At 48.0% G+C, this 19,976-nt stretch overlaps 1 protein-coding gene across 3 annotated transcripts in view; it reads left to right on the forward strand.

The window, feature by feature from the left end:
- Positions 1–2,319: 2,319 nt before the first annotated feature.
- ARHGAP26 (Rho GTPase activating protein 26) overlaps positions 2,320–19,976 on the forward strand; it is a 326,765-nt gene continuing 309,108 nt past the window's right edge. For all 3 annotated transcript variants that reach the window (XR_016438391.1, XM_090020915.1, XM_090020916.1), the window contains exon 1: positions 2,320–2,744. Coding sequence is in view for 2 of the 3 variants with exons in the window: in XM_090020915.1 (XP_089877041.1) it covers positions 2,591–2,744 (154 nt within the window). In the remaining variant the exon portion in view is untranslated. The remainder of the gene's footprint in view (positions 2,745–19,976) is intronic.

The following is a 19,976-nucleotide window of genomic DNA, read 5'->3' on the forward strand; positions in this document are numbered from 1 at the left end:
ATTTACTCAAAAATTACAAAAACAGGTTGGTGTCCCTTTAAATACAGCGGGGTGAAGCTGGATGAGTTCATCTTGAACTTGGCTTGATCACTTACTGAAAGAATTAAAAAAAAATCTCTGCAGGGCCAGTGCTCACGATGTTTCCTTTTTTACTGCTAATTAGCCCCCATGCATCTTATGGTAGTTGAAGCCAAAGGCATTAACAATAGTAATTGCTTTGTGGGCTGGAATTTGTGTCTGGAAGTTTTGAATAGAGAAAGGCAGGTGAATGGGCAGCTGCAGTGCTTGTTCTGAATTCAGGGGGTGTTCCAGAAGTAAGTGCAGCTTTCCTCATTGCCATGGGTCATCAAATCCCAAAGTAACTAAATTTCTTTGGTACAGTTACACAGTATTGTCCTGTTGATCCTACACGCCTTACTGAGTATGGCATGCTTAGCGGGGTCATGCTGCATACACATAGGAGCTCACAGTCTGGAAAGAGAGACTGGAGCTGCTTGCACATCGTGGTATCTCCATGTGATCTCTCAGTGGAGCAAATCTGTTAAATAATGCTAATACAGTCTTCCTAACAAATTGTTTTAAAAGATTAAGGGGCTCATTTCTGAACTCATGCTAGTAGATCTACGGAAATTATCTCACAGGCAGACGTGGAATGGAGTAAAAAACCTGGTAAGCAGTAATACTGACAGCCCTAGGGCTGAGAGTAGGCAGAGTCTTAGATATGAGTTGTCGTCATGAGATGACGACAGAAAAGTCCAGCGTAGTTACTACTGTAGCTCTCAAGATTTGCTCTGGTGCTGTGGCATCTTCCAGGCTAGACAGGACTGAATTTCCAAAATGAAAAAAAAAAAAGGAGAAACAATCAAAACTAAGCCTTGAAATCAAATGGCCCTTTCAGGCTTTCTGTAGAAAGGACACAAGATTACTCTTGTGAGGTGAACTTGCAGGTGAACTTTAATGAATTAAGCATCACAAATGCCTGATTTTACAGTTGAAAAAAACAGAAACACAGAGGGGTCACCTGACTTGCTTTCAGCCTCTTAATAGGACTGTGACAGAGAGCCTGTCAGAAAAAGGCAGAAGCAGAGCTAGTTGTAGGGGGGATTTCAGCAAAAGCGTTTTGTGTTAACCAATACCAGTTTTCTGGAATGGAAATGTGTCCTGCTGGCCCACCTGGCAGGTGGCAGGGCTGTCCAGGCACTAAAAGCGCAGCCCTTTTAGGCAGCCTGCCTTGGAGGGAGGGACCCCAGCACTTCCAAAGCCTGCAGGTTTAATGGAGCCCTAGAGCGGGTGGTCTCAAGGTTTTGAAGATCTCTGCCGTGGAGACAAGCAGCCGGGATTTCTCAAGGTCGAGTCTCTGGGCTCCTAGGGAATCCAGGCTCTGTGTTGTGGAGACGAAAGCCTGGAAATACAGGCTCCCAACTCTGGTGCTCTCAGTTCAGTCAGAGCTTCTGGGCTCTGGTTTCTCCCCCCCATTCCAGCTGCTGGAGAGTCGGGAGCGTAGAGGTCCTAAGAGCCCTGGCAGAGCTGGGAACCTCGAGGCTGGGGCTCACTGGGTCATGATGGCCGGTCTCACAGAACTGTGGTTCAGCTGGCTGCTTTTTTCAAAATGGAAGAATTTTCCCAGGATGTTCAAATTTTCCGTAGCAGCAAGATTCCTGTGTACACACACACACGATCTGGGTCTGCCTGAGCCTCAGGAACAGGGAGAAGGGACACCTCACTTTTACATACCCTACCCCCCCACACATACACACACCCCACTACACACCTCCCTCACACACCTTCCTCCCACTCACACCCTACACATCCACCCCCTCCCCACACAGTCTGGGCCCATCTGAGCCTTAGGGAAAAGGGAGACCCTCACATCCAACACACCTTCCTCCACATACTGTACGGCCCCCTCCATACCCTCACATCCTACACACCCACCCCCTACACACATCCACTGTAACACCCTATCTGGGCCCATCTGAGCCTCACGAACAAGGAGAAGGGACACCTCTCCCCCCACCTTGCAACCCCCCCCAGCCTCACCTTACACCCCCCGACTCACTTTACACCCCCACCACGCCTATAAACACACCTAACATTCCCCCCCACCCTGCACCCCCCACACTCCTCGCTGACCAGCCCCGTGTGTCCCCAACCCTTACTCCTCCCTCCCGCCGCGGCGCCTTTAAGAGCCGGCGGTTGCCCCCGTGCAGCCTTGGCCCCGCCCCCCCAGCCGCCCGGCCGCCGATTGGCTGCGGGGGGCGTAGGGGGCGGTGTCTGTTGCTCTTGAGCGGCCCCCGGCAGCCCAATGGGGATCGCGCTCGTAGCGGCCCCCGCGCCGCGCTCCTGCCGACGGGGGAGCGGCGCGCACCCATTGGCCGCGGCGGCCGGCGGGGCTGAGCCGCCGGCGCTGCGGAGCGAGGCCGCTGAGTGCAGCCGGGCAGCCCCGGCCATGAGCAGTGCCCCGCCGCCCGCCGCGCCCCCGCCTCGTGCCCGCCCGGCGCGTGAGGCGGCCGCCCCGCCGCGGCCTCGCTGAGTCCCCGCTCGCCCGGGGCAGGCAGGCAGGCAGGTCGCAGGTCCCGCGGGAGGCGCCATGGGATTACCTGCCCTGGAGTTCAGCGACTGCTGCCTGGACAGCCCGCAGTTCCGAGACACGCTCAAGTCCCACGAGGCCGAGCTGGACAAGACCAACAAGTTCATCAAGGAGCTGCTCAAGGACGGGAAGACGCTCATTGCGGCGCTCAAGAGTAAGGGGCTGGCGGGGGCGGGGGCTGCACCTGGCCTGGGGCCCTGCCAGCCCGGCGGGTCTCCGTCAGCCCACCCTGAGCCAGGCCCGGGGGGTTTCCTGGCCGGTCGGGGTGCGAGGTGCCTGCGGGGGGCAGCTGCAGGTGAGCGCCCGCCCCCCGCCCGGCCAGGAAGGGGCTGTGCTGGTCCTCGCCGGCCCCGCGTTTCGGCCGGGGCAGGGGGATGGCGCGGGTGCGCAGGTCGCCTGCTCCTTGAAAGGGACACTTATCTTCCCACCCAGCTCTGGCAGGGCGCTGCACTGTCGCTCCCTCCTGAACCTCTCTGCTCGTGCTGGAGTGGGGGAGGGAAAGCTTTGCCTCTAGAAATATATATATTTTTTTCCAGGCAGGCGATTTTAAGCAAACGGACGCAGAGGATCGTGAACGTGGCTCTTCTAGTTCCGACTTCTCTGGCAGGGTGAAAAATTGCTCTGAGAGGCAGGCAGGTCCAGTACTGGACCGTGTCCTTCTCGCCCGGGAAGCGTCTTGTGCAGCGTGGCTCCGTGACCCTTTCTCTTTGGGCTAGATGCCATCCACCCATTGTTCCCAGGACCTTGTTCTCCACGGATATTGCATGCACTTCACAACATTGCTAGCTGTGTTCTGCTACTTGCAGTGGGACCCTGAGAGTTTGCTAGAAATAGCTTTTCCTTCCGTTTATCAGGGTGAGAGCGCTCTGAACTCATCACTTGTTTTGCCTGTAACCTAATGCTGAATAGGTGTATCCTCCATAAGTGCTTCTTACCTCCTGAAAAGGAGTCGGTGCTGCTGTTCTTCCATCCGTATGTTTGAGGCACAGCTACAGATAGTTCCCCTAACGTGTGCAAACACCAAACCTGTTACCTGTGTACCTTTGACACCTGTTTTGAAGGGCTGAGCCTCACTGCACTGTCTGCCTGCAAAGCAGCATCAGCTTTGCACGTGTGTTTTAAATCCACCCAGATATTTATTTTTAAATAACAAACCCTGTTCTGAAGTGTGGATTCAGTAGGGAAGGAGCCTTGAAGGAGGCTGGTAATGCTGCTGCCTGGCATGCTGCAGTGAGCTGCTAGATGAGCCTTCTTTGTATAAAGGCAAGGAAATTGCATGGTTGGGGTAGATTTTAGACTCCTTGTACGGTTAGTGTCGCTCACCTTGGACCTGCCCTATAGCTTCCTTGCTGGCTCAGTCTTTATGCTTCATTGTTGTACTCCTGCAGCCAGCTTATGCGAAGTGAAGTGGGGGATTTTTACTAAGGTCTTTCTTTGAAAATCGGGGTTTTTGAGTCAGGATGACTAAATATTCCTGACTCTCTCTTATTTGCCTTTCTCCATTACAGAATAAGGGAACCAGAGCTTGACACTCCAGTTGGCTCACTTTCCCCTTGCTGGAAATGGGTCAGTTGTCCACCTTACAATACACAGCACTACCAGCTCAGGGGACACTGTATTTTGATCTTAGCCCCCCTCCTCCTTTTTTCTGCCCTATCCCATCCTGATCAGATCACATCATCACATAGTTTTGCTTGTATAGCTGGGACCAAACTGTGGTGCACTTGTTTTGCTGAGACCTGTTGCATCCCTGGGTTGGTGATATGGATAGAATATGGTTGGAGCTTAGCTATGCAGGCAGAACTAAACTCTGTTCTGCCTGCAGAATGACCTGGAGAGGCCATTTTCTTTATGTAATTTCTTTGATAAAGTAACTCCTTTTTTTTTCCTACTCTAGAATGGCCTAAACTATGGATATTTTCACCGGCTGACTTGAGTCTTCTTTCATGCTTTTTAAGCACACCACTGAGAGATGTTGTAATCTAAATGCATCCCTTTACTTCTGTATTTTGGATTAGATTTTGTTCCTGTTTCCTCTTTCCCCCTCCATCCCCACAACTGGGATGAAGCTTTCGATATCCATCCCTCATGGCTGTGTTTCCTGTAGGATGTATTGGTATGTGTTTCAATGATGCTGTCACCTTGCATCTTGACACTGCCATATGGTATCCTGCCTGCTCCATGGGCTATTTTGGGATGGGATCACCCGTTCCAGTAGGACAGGTGACATTCCTGTTCATTGCTTGTGCGTGCTGGTTTGTCACCAAAGGGTTCTTCGTAAGTGAGCTGCAGCTGTTGGGGGTTTATTTCTGTTCTTTCTCTCCTTTGGGTCAAATTCTGAGTTGCAAATGTTTAGTTCCTTTATGCTTGAAATCTTACCCTAGAGGTTCTATGTTTCAGGCATTGAAACTCACGCTGTGGATGCATGTCTTTTAAAGTATCTGGACAATGTTTATTCTTTAGGGCTGAAATCTGATGTCTTAAAGTGCCGTGTTTGTCTCTGTATATGTAACAGAGCATTTTCCTGCTTGACACAAGTACTCTGTTTGGCGGTATGTTCTCCAAGTCAGTATATTCTGGCTATAGCCAGTCATGTAGTGGAATAGAGAAAATTGTAGTTTTACACTGCTGGATTAATCAAACTGCAGTTCCAGTGAATCTGTTAACAAAGACTGGCTGTCCAAGGAATACTTGCATTTTCATTGTCAGGATCATGCTGTGAGACAAATATTTTGTTACAGTGACTTAATGTGAGAGAGATATATATATATATATTTTTTTTTTTTTTTTGCATTTCTCCAGTGGCTTGTACTCATGGGCTTCTCCAGGATGTGGCACTTGGCTTTGCGTATTCTTAGCTCATAATCCTTGGCATCTTTGTTGAAATCGGCTGTGATCATTCCAGTCCTGTAGTAACAAAGCCCAGTTACATGCCTATACGGTGATAAGACTTTGCAACTATATCTGAATTGTGGCAGGAAGATAGTGCCAGCAATATTTCTGTAGATAAGAATGTTTTATGACTGAATTGCTTTCTAGCCGCGACTGAATAAATGCCTTGGATGTCTAGCCTAGTTCCATTGAAATGTTTGGGAGTTCATCTCTACATTGGGCAAGAGTATGACTAAACACTTTTGCGATTGATTCATCATCTATGGAAGTTGGTGAGAGTCTGCGTTGACTTCACTAGATTTTGGATCAGAGCCTACGTGACTAACTGCATTTAACAGCATCATGCTAGTAGGCATAGTGTGTATATGTATGCACGTGTGCTAATAGGTTGGAACAATCACATAGCTAGTGAATATTGAATTCTTCAAAGACCTTGCCTGCAAAATGCCTCCCTTGGCATGCTTCCAAATAAAGATTGGGGTTGTGCTATCTGCTGGAGATCTGAGATCATTCTGAAGCGGGTTACAATGAAAGACTTTCCCTATGCCTGAAGAAGGGTGTTTGTGCCCAAAAGCTTGCAAAGAACAACTTCCCCAACTATTTAGTTGGTCTGATTTTTAAAAGATACCACACTTATCTAAAGAACCTTGTCTCACAATTAAAAATGCATTTGGTGTCAACTTTACAAAATGAGGATTTAGAAAAAGTAGGAGCTCTCGCAGAATGGCAGGGTCATTCTCCCAGAGGTTGAATGGGTAGCAGTTCCAGTTAGCACGCTTTTTCCTTGTCTCTCTTCTTTTCTCCTACTCTAAAACGATGGCTCCTCAAGTGGCTTAAATTACTTAGCCTCCTCTTCTGATTACCTTGGTGGAAGTCAGTGGAGTAACACCTAGTGAGTAATGTAGAGTCAATCTGTTGTGATTAAAGAATAGAATTTAACCCCTAGCTTTTTCCATAAGGTGTAAAGCACTACAGCCACATCTTATATGATGATTTAACTTGCATCTACCATTTTGGCCTATGTTAAGCATGGGGGTTTTGTAACCTACCTTGGAAGGTTACATTGGCTATTGTAAACCTATGACCCCATCTGTTCAGTGTCAGCACAAGTAAGAATCTATTTCCAGTGAAAAATCCAATGGCTTCACTAGTTCCTGGCGTTCAGTATAAGCCGGCATTTTTGAGGTCACGTAGTTGCTAGTCTACAACCCTCCACTAAAGCACTGTGTAGAAATCCTGCATCAGGAGAGGTGTTTGGCAGAACCATTGGGGTGGTCTTAGTAGAACTTGCTGTTGGTGGTGTCTGTTAGTGTTTCACCCTTATTACAATGCACTTTTTTTTCTGTAAGATATAAACACAAGCTAGATTCTTGTGTCATATAACTTATTCTAAATGTGATAAATTTCCTTTTTGTTGGCTGAGGGTTCAGTTGGGGGGCCTGTAGAAATGTCTTTGCCCCAGCATCATCTCTTGCATGCTCTTGCTCTCTCCCCATAGTTTCTGTGGCTTTGTTCTGTTTACTTTTCCTTTTGTCACCTGCTGCTAAGTTGTGATGATGAGCTGTGAGGCAGATGGATGACAACAGCAGTAAACCTTGGCTGGGGGGCAGGGTATAGTGCTGTGCTAGTTAAATAAGAGGCTGAGGGGTGTTAGTATGAGATCCTGTGGCATAAAATGCTTGGAGACTGGACATGAGTGATGTACTGTGTTTTTTATGTGGCAGGTATCTGACAGCAGGAGTGGTGTAAGTAGCTGGAGGAGGGTGGGGATGTGATCCAGATTGCTATGAAAGGGTTGCGTTCAGCTGGCATCTCTGCTCTAACTGCCTGGAATCCTCCAGCCCCAAGTATGAGCCCTGTTAAATGGCACTATATATAGGCCACAAGGTAGCCCTTGGCAAGAGCTCTCTCCTACTCTGTTTGGTTTTTGTTTTTTTTTTCCCCTAGGTTAGTCTCATCACGCAGCCCACTCTGCTTGTTAAAATGAATGCTGTCAGGCACTCTGTACTGGGAAAGACTGACCTGGTCTAAACAGATATAAGTCAGATTCTCCAAATCCAGATTGAAAATTTTTTTTCTCCTGGTTTCTTTCACCAGCTCTCTCAGGCGCATGAGTTTCCCTACATATAATGGAAGGAGCAGTAACATTGCATCTTGCTGGGTTTGTTGTTGCTCTCAGTAGAAACAACTTTTGCTGAAGATATCCCATAGTGTTTAGGGGATGTTTCTGTAGTATGGAATTTTGTAGCCAATTGCTATTGAATAAATATTTTTTTATTTTATTTTTTTTTTGCCTTTCCTATTTTAAAATGAGGGAGGATCTGACACCATTTCTATTGTCTCCATTTATTGCCTCCTGATATTTCCAGTGGCCTGGTTTTTGTCCCAACATGTCTCTTCTCTGCCACACCATGCATGCATGAATTATTCAGAAAGTTTAGCAAATGCTGAGCATTGAAGTGAGGCATTGGTAATGAACTGTAAAGCTTGGAGGCCATGGTTTCTCCTGGGCAGGGAAGCAGCACCTGCTAACTGGCACTAGTGGTTGCAGGCATTGGGAATATGTAATGTCCAAGCCTTTCCTTTCACTTCATGTGCCTTCCATGCGTGGGGGGATTGGGAAGCTCTTATATGTTCTGGCATCTCTCCCTATACCTTCTGTCACTGTACCCTCCCTTGCTAGTATGGGAAGCTTCTAGCTCATTCCTTGCCTCTAATTTGGTGACTCATCTGATTTTCTATTTTGGTGGAGGGGAGATAGTGAGTTTATTTTTATTTTTTATATATCACATCTTTACTCTCGCCACTACCCCCCCCCCCCAAACCAATACTTGAAGAGATGGCTGGAAAGTACAAGGGATGATGCTAATTTTAGTTCTGCCAGGGGTTCTGGGCAGGTGACTTTGGGTTGCGGGCAATTATTTCAGGCGGAGGGCCGCTTACCTAGTTTTGGCAGGCTGTCGAGGGCTGCATGGGTAGCCCTGCCCCTTGACAGGTGCCCCGCCCCCTGGTCACCGTCTTTGGGATCAGGGCCAGCATCAGTGGGCCCAAAGTGGGGTGCAGGCTGGCAGGGGTCTGTGGAGCTGGGCTGGGCTGCACCAGCAGGGAGCGGGGGGAGCTGGCCTGGCTCCATAGAGCCCCTGCCAGCTGGCACACCGCACTCCTGCCACCCTGCTCTGGGCCCTGCTGGCGTTGACCCAGGGGCACTGGTGCGGGCCCTGTGTTCCCACTGGCTCCTCACCAGCTCACACCCAGTGCCCCCCAGCCCTGCGGTACAGGTGGGGGGCAGCGCACAGCCCTGACCCCCTGCTTGCCAGCAGGGAATAAGCTGGTGCTGAGTGCGGGGGGAAAGTGGCCCCTCCCCCACCCCATGGCCAGTGCCTCATGCTGCAGCCGCTTGCAGTCCACATGTGACTGCTTGTGCCTACTCCAGACAGCCCTAGGTGGGCTACGAGTGGCTGCAGTGTGGGGTACCAGCCACACGGCAAGCAAGGAGCTGCTCCTCCCTCCACTCAGCACCAGCTTGTAACCCAGCCCCACTGCCAGGCTGGCAGTAGGGCCAGGTTATAAGCTGGTGCTGAGCATGGGGGGGGAGGGGAGCAGCCCCATGCCTGGTGCCCCATGCTGCAGCCGCTCACAGCCTGCCTGGGGCTGCCTGTGTCTGCTCCGAACAGCCCCGGGCTGTAAGTGCCTGCAGCGTGGGGCGCCGGCCATGGGGCAGGTGAAGGGCTGCTTCTTTCCGTGCAGGGAAGGAGCCCGGGGAAAAGCGCCCCCGCCCTTGCCCCATGGCTGGCGCTACCAGCTGTTCGCACAGGCAGCCCCATGCGTTGTGCGAGCATCTGCAGCACAGGGTGCCTGCCACTGGGTGGGGAAGTGGCTGCTTTTTCTCCCTGCTCCTTCCCTGCTGGGGTCCCCTGCCCCCAGCTTACCTGTGGTTCCAGTGTGGGGCAGCCACATGCTCCCAGGCCAGAAACCCTGGCTGGGGGGCAGAGCTGGGTGGGCCTTGCTGTTGGAGCCCGCTGAGCTTCCCCTGGGTCCTACTGCCCTTGGTTCCTGTCATTTTTGGCAGGAACCAAGGGCAGAGAAATATTAATTTACTACATTTTTTAGGGGCCCTGCAGGCTGAATAGAATGGCCTCGCAGGCCACATCTGGCCCGCAGGCTGTATTTTGCCTACCCCTGCTCTACATTTTAGTTTTCTGTCTGTAAATATGGTGCTATGGACCAAGGGGCCTTGTGTCCAGATTCCTACTATTTTCGTGAAACATTTTGAGTTGGAAGATGATGCAGAACGCTTGAAGTTGCAGCTTGCCCATGCATCACTAGGACGGGAATTGCTGGGACTCCTTTCAGGAGTGGCAGGGTGTATTGTCAGACCTTGGCCCGTAGGCGGGTCAGGATCTGACCTGCTTCCATTTCCCATAATGCATTGCTGCTGATGTTCAGTCTTTGGAGGCCAGATGCAATCACTTGGTGGGTTTGATCTAGCCTGTGGAGCATAGGCTGCTGACTCCTGAGGCAGAGGTTGTTCAGTGGCTATCCTAATCCAGAGGGGCCAGAATTCAGCCCACAGGCTGGATCTGGCCCATGGAACCTTTTTAATCGAGCCTGCTGGGCTCCTGATGAGCATTGCTGGTTGAATGGGTGGGTGTGCTACAGATCTGGGACTCTTTAGCCTGGCTGGGCACAGCCATCAGCAGTGAGCTTGGCCACTGCCCTACCCCTTGCCACTGTTGTGGCCGTAGTGGTAGCCTTTGTGCCCTGGGCTGGATCTGGTATTCTGCAGTTCAGATTGAGCCATAAAGCCCCAAGTGAGTTTGACACCCCTGTTCTAGTCAAATACAGGTGTTGGCTGTAGTAGGAAGAAGGCTTATAGGGACTTGATCTGGGAATGATGTCCCTTGCCTGTTTTGGATGGCTTATAGTAGTCCCTTATGCATGTGCTCAAGATACTCTGTTACTATGGTGAGAGGGGTTCCACAGGTATCTTGTTAATTATGATCAAACCTACCTTGTGGCAGTGGAAAATACTCTTGTTTGACTACAATGAAGGAAAAGTACCTGGTACACAAGAACTCTGCCAAGGTGCTGAAGTACATCATCTAGGGCAGTGGTCTCCAAAGTGGGGTGCGCGCAAGACCATTCATTGGGGCATGGGAAGAAAATATTAGAACTTCTATTTATATTTATTTTTTATCCAAAAAATAAGAAAGAAATTAAGCTTTACTAATATTTAATATACGGATTGACACTGGCGCCCGTATGTCAGATGGTCATGTGTCACGTACGGTATGCAAGGTATCCTGAGGGAAGAGTGGGAGTTCCACAATGCGGAGGGGTTGACAGTAGCGCCCTCACTTGTTTGTTCGCTTTTAGCGTATTGCAACGTACATATTGGGGGTGTGTGCTCAAATTTTTTTACTGATAGAGGTGCATGATCAAAAAAGTTTGGAGACCACTGATCCATAGCAGGAGGCACATGCAAGCTGCTATTGTAGAAGCTACTTTCAAGTTGTTGGTTGCATTTTCCAAGTGACCTAGGCCCTTTGTAGCCAATTGCTATTGAATAAAAAGAATAAAGCAGTCCTGCAGATTAAAGTACTGAATGCTCTGGCTTTCCCTCTTCACTGGAAGTCCTGTCTACTTGTATTATCTACATCAGAGTTTCCCAAACTGTGGTATATTTACCTCTGGGGGTATGCAAGACATCTCTGGGGGCATGTGGGAGAAATTGTGTAATGACAGACTTAATTTTCATTCTAATACTTGGCATGTAAGGGGCTAAAATATAAAACATATGCTGTAGGGGTATGCAAAACAGGCTATATTTGATTCAGATTTGGCCCGAATTGGGGACAGTGATTTGATTTGTTGATTTGGATCACTGTCCCGACTCAATTCAGCTGCATCCGAATCTAAAGATTTGATGCTGATTTGGAGAATTGGCGATTTGGCCACAGATACAGCTTTTTAAATGTTTGGGTTTTTTTTTTCTTCTACATACCTTGAGGTACCAACGCAGCTCGTGGATGGAGCGTCCCACATGAGTGCGGGGGGACCTCTGCGTGCTGGGCGGCAAACCCGGAAGTGGACTGGAAGTACTTCTGGTCCGCTGCTGAGTGTGCCCCCCCACCCCAGACCCAGGAGACACCAGTTGCTGAGCCAGGGGGACACAGGGAGGCCCCCTGCGTGGTCCCCAGTGGACCTGGAAGTGGACCAGAAATGCTTCTGGTCTGCTGCCAAGTATGCTGGGGAGCTACCCACACTCCTGTGGGATGCTCCATCTGCCCCACCATCTCAATGTTCACGAGCTGCCTGGTACCTAGAGGTATGTAAAAAACAAAAACAAAAACAAAAAAACCCCAAACATTTAAAGTTGTGTCTATGTCCAAATTATCAAATCTCTCTGAAATGATTCAGAGGGTTCTGATTTGATTCAGAGAGACTAAAGGTTCTGATTCAATTTGGCCACTGAATCGGGCTGAATCTCCATCGAATTGAATTAGCAACTGAAGCTTTGTGTGGCCCTAATGCTGATAGGGGTGTATGGGCAGCTGGTAAATCTGGAAAGGGGTATGCAATAAGAAAGTTTGGGAACCTTCAGTCTACATGCTTTTGTTGAAAAGGGAAGAACAGCTCCATATGTGCGCCCACATCTGTTCCAAAACTGAATTTTATTTATTTTAGTGAAATAGCAGTATACTCCTATGCAGTCGCTGGGAATCCCAGCTCTGGGGACACCACTCCCATGTGAATATTCTCAGATAGCTTGCACACAGTTTCCAGTGCATCCTTGCATACCTGAGCGGAGGGGATGACTGCCATTGTACGTGAGCCTTCACTCCAGTCTGATGCCACCTTATTTTAGGGCTGGCTGAGTGTTTATCTCTTGGCCCCCAAGCTAGTTCACACCCTCAATCATTAGCGCAGTAAGTGTCTTGGCAGTTAAGTACTGCTGCAGGGTGCAATCTGTGTGTCCACAGACCATAGTGTGTGATGCAATGACTTCATAAATGGCTTCGTTATTTGCAAACGGGCTGTAAACAGGTGACATGTTGTGAAATTCTGATCTTCTGTGGGTGTTGGGCTTGATGTTAGCAAAGCGCAGCTGGTGTTTTTAGTGGAGTCCCTAGGAAATTGATGTTTGTGCCCTACACCACCAAAGATGAAGTGTGTTATCTGGGAACAGCTGAGCCTGCTGACAACCTGTTCTAGTCCCTCTAGTTTTGGAACAGTAATCTTGTCCTGCAGGGTGAACTCTGTTAAATTCAGCAAGATGGTGTTTTCAATTTCCAGGACTGTAAAATGGAGAAGGAGCCTGCTTCTTTCCTAGAAGATGCTTGAATATGCTATACATTATTTAAATCCCAGGTCTAGTACAGAACATGGAGGTCCTTTTCTTACATCCCAGTTACTGCTCTGCTTTGTCCATAGTAGGGACATATCCATGAATATCAGTTAATTTCAAATGAATCCTTCCCTTGTTGCCTATTGTGCATCTGTTTGGAACCACAGTATTTCCTCCTGGTGGCAGAAGCACCTTGGATACTTCCATGGGTGTTACTATACCATATTGCTGGGACTTTAAGAGGAGTCTCAGTAAGTGAGGTGCTATTGAAAACTAGTGGCAGTTGGGCAGCTGATGGCCTTGGGCACTTAAATTCCAGACTTGGCTCCAAAAATACAATTTCTGAATGTTCTCAGGACCTAGATGGGCTGCTGCTTACTTTGAACTGAATCTGCCTTGCTTTTCTTCATTTGAGGCTGGGGTGGGGCTAAGCAATGTCCACAAGCAGCAGATTGTTCTTCGCCAGTTCCCCACCCCACGTGATTATTTCTACTCAAGTTCTCCTGCCTGGGAAATCGGGCCACGTAGATGTCGGTTGGCTTGTCTACACTTACATGTTCCTAGTGGGAAAGAGGTAGGAAACAACATCTTTGAGCTCAGACTGGTGCTGAATGGCACTGCAGGTCCCTGAGGCTGGTGACTGCTTCTGTTCCTGTCCGTCTGGATCTAGGAGCAGGTATGCACCCTCTAAATCTGATCAGCACCATCGGTATGCTGCCTTTTTCCTGCTGTCTACAGTATCTAGGGCAATATAACTGATCACTCTCCAATATGCTTCACTTGAGGCCTGTCCAAAGAAATCAAATTGTCTTTCAGTAGGGTGCACGCTTTTAGTTAGTCTCTTGGTGGGGTGCTCTGTGTTAGAGCCTGTAAACTTTGATCTGGAGCGGAGCAGACTCTCCATCAGAAATCCCTGGAAGTACATGGCAATAGCCTGCTACAGTCCTTGGGTCTGGCCCCACTGCCCGAAAACCCACGCAGTTCACTGAAATTGGTACAGTGGCTGGTTGTGTACCCATCTGTCCTGAAATGAGGTGTGGTTTTGCCCTGGTGAAAGTCTGAAAAGCTCTGGCAGGGAGAATGGCACTCCTGCTTGGCTTATTGCGGTATTGTAGTTGTAGCCAGTATGAGAGGATACAAAGTGACTGACCAGGAACTAAAGTGAAAGTTGTTTAATTTTCTCTAGTGTTTTCAGTTGAACAGTTTTCCCCTAGATTTAATAATCAAGATCAAATAACAAGGAAATGCCTATACTGCATTATTGCTATGAAATCCTGTTTGCATAGAATGAAATGCCTGCCTCTTGTTCATTCTCTCCCTCTTCTACTCTGGTCTTCAAAATAGCCAGGAAAGACTGATACTTCACTGACAGATGCGTTTCAGTGAACTAATTCTGTGAGCATCCTTTCCCTTCAGTTGGCGGGGACTGTGCTTTTTCAGAGTTCAGAAGCAAGTATTTTGGTTAAATGGGAAGTTGGGGAAGTGAGGTCAAGTAGCTGGTGTGTTTGACATCGTGGCCAAGGCTTCCCTCCTGTTTGTTTTGAGGGGTCCTATGGCGTATGAAGAGAAATGCTTCCCTTATTTCCTTGCTCAGGAACAGCTCTTATCGCTGAGGAATCTTCCTATCTGGAATGCTTCTCCGTTCACTTAATTCTTACGAGAGCTCTGTGCAGCCTCCTGTCCGCAGGGAGAATATAAAGTGAGAGGCGTCCAGGCAAGAAGAGTCTGTGATGAAGAGACTTCATTTCTGAACGTCTTCACAGGTCTACTTGTTACACTGGCATGTCGCATTCTTAACTCACGGAAGCGTCCATTAGCAATAATCATCCTCCACAAAGAAAGAGGAACGGGGTGCCAAGTTGTATATAAACAGCTGTCAGATTCCAGAGCCCCAGACTGGCACAATATGTCATTCATAGATTCACAGATGTTAGGGGCTGGAAGGGACCGTACAAGATCATCGGGTCCAGCCACCCTGCACGTGGGCAGAAAAGATTGCTGGGGTCAGATGACCTTAGCAAGGTGGGCATTAAGATGCTTTTTGAAGGTCACCAGGGTGGGTGACTACCACCTCTGGTGGGAGCCTGTTCTAGACCCTCAGCACTTGACTTGTAAAGAAGTTTTTCCTTGCTTCCAATCTGGAGTGATCTTCAGTCAGCTTGTGCCCATTGTCTCTTGTCTTCTCCTCGGGTGCCTTGGTGAACAGATGCTCCTCCAGGACCTGATGTATGCCCCTGATATATGTATAGGCTTCCACCAAGTCCCTCTGAGTCTTCTCTTCTCCATGCTCAACAGTTCCAAGTCTTTCAGCCTCTCCTCATTTGTGATCTGCTCTCTAGACCTCTAATCAATGCATGTGGCCATGATGTTAGTTAGACCTGGATCACAGAAGGATCAAACCTTCATGCTAGCTGCAGAATATGATTTTGGTTCAGGGTGGCACTGCCTGGGTCTTTTGATTTAAGCTCCAGCAAGTGACACTGGTGCCAAAATGACTGCCTTGCTAGTGCCCGTTGCCAAGGAAAGAGATGGTGAAAAACTTTCAGGTGTTCCAGAGGGAGGGATTAAAATGCCACTTGAGCTGCTAAACCTTTGCTTCTCTTTTTCAGGGGCAGTTTTCTGAGAGATTGTTGCATGATGCTCTAGAAGGGCATAACAGTGCTTCTTATTAGTGCATCTGGCTGAAGGCCTACAAACAGTGAAGGGGCACTGCCGGTATAAACCACATACCTCAGAGTAAAACTTTGTTATTGGAAGTGTTACCCAGGATCTGTTTGCTTCAAAGAGGTGAGAGAGAAATACCCGTCATTCCCTCACATTGCTCACACACACAAGTGTACTTTTTTTGAATAATCACTTTTACCGTATCAACAATGAATTAATCGTAGCTTTTGTCCATTCACGTGAAGGTCTTGTATACAAGCCTGAAACAAATGAGAAGGTCTATGAGGAAACCTGAAAAGATTTAAAATTTTAAGATTAAGGGTCTGAGTTTCAAATCTGTTTCTGCAGGAACACATATGAGCAGTGGCTGTCAGTATTAGAAAAAGCAAGTGAGTGTCATGCTTTCCAGAGGGTGAGGAACCCCATTTTCTTTGCAGGGTTGCTATGGCCACCTGACTTCGTACTTGCTGCACCAGGAAATAATGTTTGAATGCACTGCCTGAGTGCTTTGTGCTAGCAGCATATGAATACCAACAGGATAATAACTTTATAGAGGTGAGTCATGCATCTTCTAATTCTTCAAAGTGCACTTGGCTGGAGAAGCACTGCCTTTAGAAGAGGAGGTGCCATTTGGGTCCAAAGTGAAAGAAGTATGTGCCCAGGTTGTCTGCTCCTACGTATGTAATGTACCTTAGTTATGATGCTTTGGTGGGCCAGGGGGCAACCAGGTCCTAGTCAAAGGTACAACAGCTCCTGGTACAAGAAACATCAGTTCTCCAAGCCTTCTCAACACGTCACTACAGTGGAATAGGGAACTTGCCGTACTGGGTCTCACCGTTGCTTACAGATTGGACTGACTTATCTAATTCTTCAAATGATGAACTGAACATGATCTTTCTTGTTGCCCTGAACTGCCTTTTTTTAGCAGTATCACGGCACGTGGCAAATTTCTCCTGTCCTTCTTCAAATGTGGTTATTGCATCTACTTGCTGTCCATGGCAGGGAATTCTTTGGGCTGGCCACACTCTGACACGCTGGGTTTCTTTCCTCTTTCCCTGTCAGTTTACCTGACGTTAAATCAGCTGAGTGACAGCTCTTTACAGTAAAAGCAAACCAGGACTCATGAAGGATTTCTAGCTTTCATCACAGTGAGTGAAATCCAGATTGGCAGCCAGGATCTTTTTAACAGCTTGAAAGGAAGTTTCGGGTTATATTATTATTAATACTAAGTGCTTTATATTTTGGGAGCTTTGTGTAGACTTTAAATAACTTAAGTCTCTAAGATACCATTGGGAATTCCAGAGGTAAGAATTATCCCTACTTTACACATACGAGAATTGAAACCAAGTTCAGGTGACTGGCTCAAGGCCAGGCAACGAATGGGATGCTGCATCAGGATTGGAACGCCAGGCTCCTCACTCTGGCCATGTTCCTCCAGACCACACAGCTTGGAGGACCGTAAGGCACATCTGGGGTGGAAGATTTCATTCATCTTTTGTGCTCCCTTGGTTGAGCTTGGATTTTGTGATTTCTCTGTATTGGTGAACCTGGGGCTTGATCTGATTCAGAACAAGGATATTTTTTGCTTCAAAATTAGGCCCATTTTCTGAAAGAAAGGCAAATAGGACTAGAGAAAGGAGAGGGGGGAGAGAGCGAGTGAGCTCTTTCCATTCAGTGTCTGAGCTATAAATGTAATCTCTTTAAAACTATTGGAGTCTCCCTTCCAGTTTTTGGAAGGGAAATCCTCAGAACATTGCACCATGTCAGCTTGGGAAGATCTTTTAATTAACAGTGTAAAATAAGACAATAGTGGGGTTTTGCAAATTCGTCTTCGATTTGTTGGTTTGAGGTTGTTTCTACATTGCCCACACAAGCTAACCACAAGACCAGCTCAAGATGTAAAACATATGGTTTCTGTTCATTTCTAAAATAAGTTGCCTCTAATCTATGCTGGTGATTCTTCTTTTTTGCCACTCCATTGATCTACCAGGGATATGATGCTGTAACATTTTGTCTCAAATCTTGGGGCCATCCATGCCAGGATTTCCCTCCCACCCTGCCCCACTTCCCCTTCCTCTTCCTTTCTGGAAGGCTGGAGGGCACATTGAATGCAGAGATTACTCTGCAGCAACGGAGATGCATGTGGTGATCAGTCAGTAAGATTTTTGTATCTAGAAAGTCCTACTCCTGACCCAGTGGGAGCCAGAGTGAAGCTGATTTGTTCTTTCAGGTGGCTCTTGTGTATACAAATGCTTATTACTACTTTTATTTCTTCTCTGTGGAAATAGAAACCTTGTTACTCCAAGGGTGAATTGAAAGGTTGCAGTTTGCACTATCTGTGCTGCAGACTATCTTTGTGGTATACCTAGTGAGGCGAAGCAGGGATTGGCATGTCTTTGAGGTGACTATGGAAACAACTTGTATGTCCTGGGTGAGAGGGGCTACCCAGACAAACACCATGTACCCCATGTTTGTACTGTTAGTACAAACTATTAGTGATAGAGTTAGTTGCTTGACTGCCTTAGTTCCTTTCCTGTACGGTGGGAGCAGCAGACATGGCCCACAGGCTAGATCTGGCCTCCCAGTCCTGCCTGTGGATCTTGGAGTCAACCCACAAGCTGTGTGTTGGCCCAGTGTGCTGCACATGGTGCCTGCTCTGGCTGCCCTGGGGTCATGCTACACATGGTTCCTGCTCCAGCAGGTGCCCCAGGGCAGCAGAAGAGCTGTCGCATGTAGCATGGCCCTGGAGTGGCTGCATGCTGTTCCACTGCTCTGGGGCCCTGTTTCACATGGTTGCTCCATGGTTGTGTTGTATGAAGCAGCTGTTTTGGCCACTCCAGGGCACACGTTGGGTCTGGCATGCAGGGCTGGTCCATGGGTCTGATCTGGCCTGCAGACTGGCCCTGCACCATGGAGCCAGATGAGCTTTTTGACACCCCTCATATATAGGGTTCTCCTCTGGGCATTCTTTGCAAGTTGCCCTACTGCTTCTCTGTTCTAGCACACCTCAGGGAGCTATTCAGGAAACAAGACAATAAGGGCCCCAAAGACTTCCTCCCTTCCCCTGGAGCAGGCCTGTGGCCTCCCTGCTTGCTGAATCCAGTACTAGGAATTCTGCTCTCCCAGGTCCATTTCTTTGGTCAGAACTGACAGATAACAAAAGGAAGAAGCGGTCCCATTTCCACGAGGATGGGCTCGCTGAGCCAAGCACCAAATCCTGTTGCTGAGCCACTTCCAGCCTGCAACCTTACCCTTTGTCTACTCTAACATTTCACTTTTAAGGGCAGTAGCTAGGTCCAGTGCCCCAAGAAAGTTCCTCATTAAAGCCAGAAGGGGGTTGCTTAGCAATTTGCAGAATGATCTGGGAAGCACATGAAGCTTTTGCTGGCTACTGCACCTTTAAATTATTTTTGGAAAATTGCACTTAGCAGATTTGGACTGGAATCTGTGCTAGTGTGCTACAGAAAAACGCAGGTACCAGTTATATCTGGGTAAAAACAATGTGGTAGCCGTTTAAATCTGAGAAGAGAAGTGGGGCCCTTTTTATGCTGAGGGATAGTGGTGTGGAGTGGGCATTTTAGTGGTATTTTGTCTCTTTCTGTTTCCAAGGAGACTTTAAAAAAAAATTGAATAGTGCAACAAACTGACTTTCCTTTTTGTGCATGTGTGTGCTCATGTCTGCCTCTTACTAAATGGCGTTTGAACTGCCCACTCTTAACTGCTAGCAAATTTGTCTTGAGCCCAAGTGGAGTGTACCTGTACTTACGGAGAAGGAGGGTCTGAATTTCTTCTCTGCTAGCCTGATGAAGTTCAGGTGTACACCATACTGCCAGCAGATTTGTTACAGTTTGCATCTCTGAGTTGTTTGCCAAAAAGTGACAATGGGTATCCATTCTTCTGCTCTTCAGATGCAGGCCACAGACTAATAACCATGCGTTTCCATGAGGCATCCTTCAGTTGAAGTTGTGTGCATCGGGCATATTGTTAGAGTCTTATTTTCTTCTGAAGTTTTTCTCCTTTTGGTCATTCATCCAACTCACGTTTGATCACTTTGGGGAAGAACGATCTGCTGTTTTCTAGCACAGCTAACTCAATAGAACCAGCTTTCTGGATCAGGCTGTAGAGGTGTTTTTGGATGGTTGGACTTCATTACAGATGGCAGTCAAAATTCTGGCAGGAAAATCCTGTTTCCATGGCTTCTCTGGAGTCTGCAGATTGTGACAGACATGACAAACCTGGATACTTTGGCTCCTTTCCCTGTAATTAATCTTTGTAAACCATTCCAAACAGCTTCTTCCTGCTCCCTCTATTTTGATTGTATGTGTATTTCTCCTCTTGCATCCCAGACTTTGGCAGGATGCTAGCCAGTGCCCTTCCATCTCCATAGGCAGGCTGCAGATGGAGAAAGGTCAAAGACTCATTGTTTGGGGGAAGGGAAGATGAAGTAATGTATAGGGCTGTATTAACATCTGTCTCTTTTCA

The sequence above is a fragment of the Crocodylus siamensis genome, chromosome 10 (assembly GCF_052110815.1).
Source record: "Crocodylus siamensis isolate JL-2025a chromosome 10, ASM5211081v1, whole genome shotgun sequence".
Taxonomy (NCBI): Eukaryota; Metazoa; Chordata; order Crocodylia; family Crocodylidae; genus Crocodylus; species Crocodylus siamensis.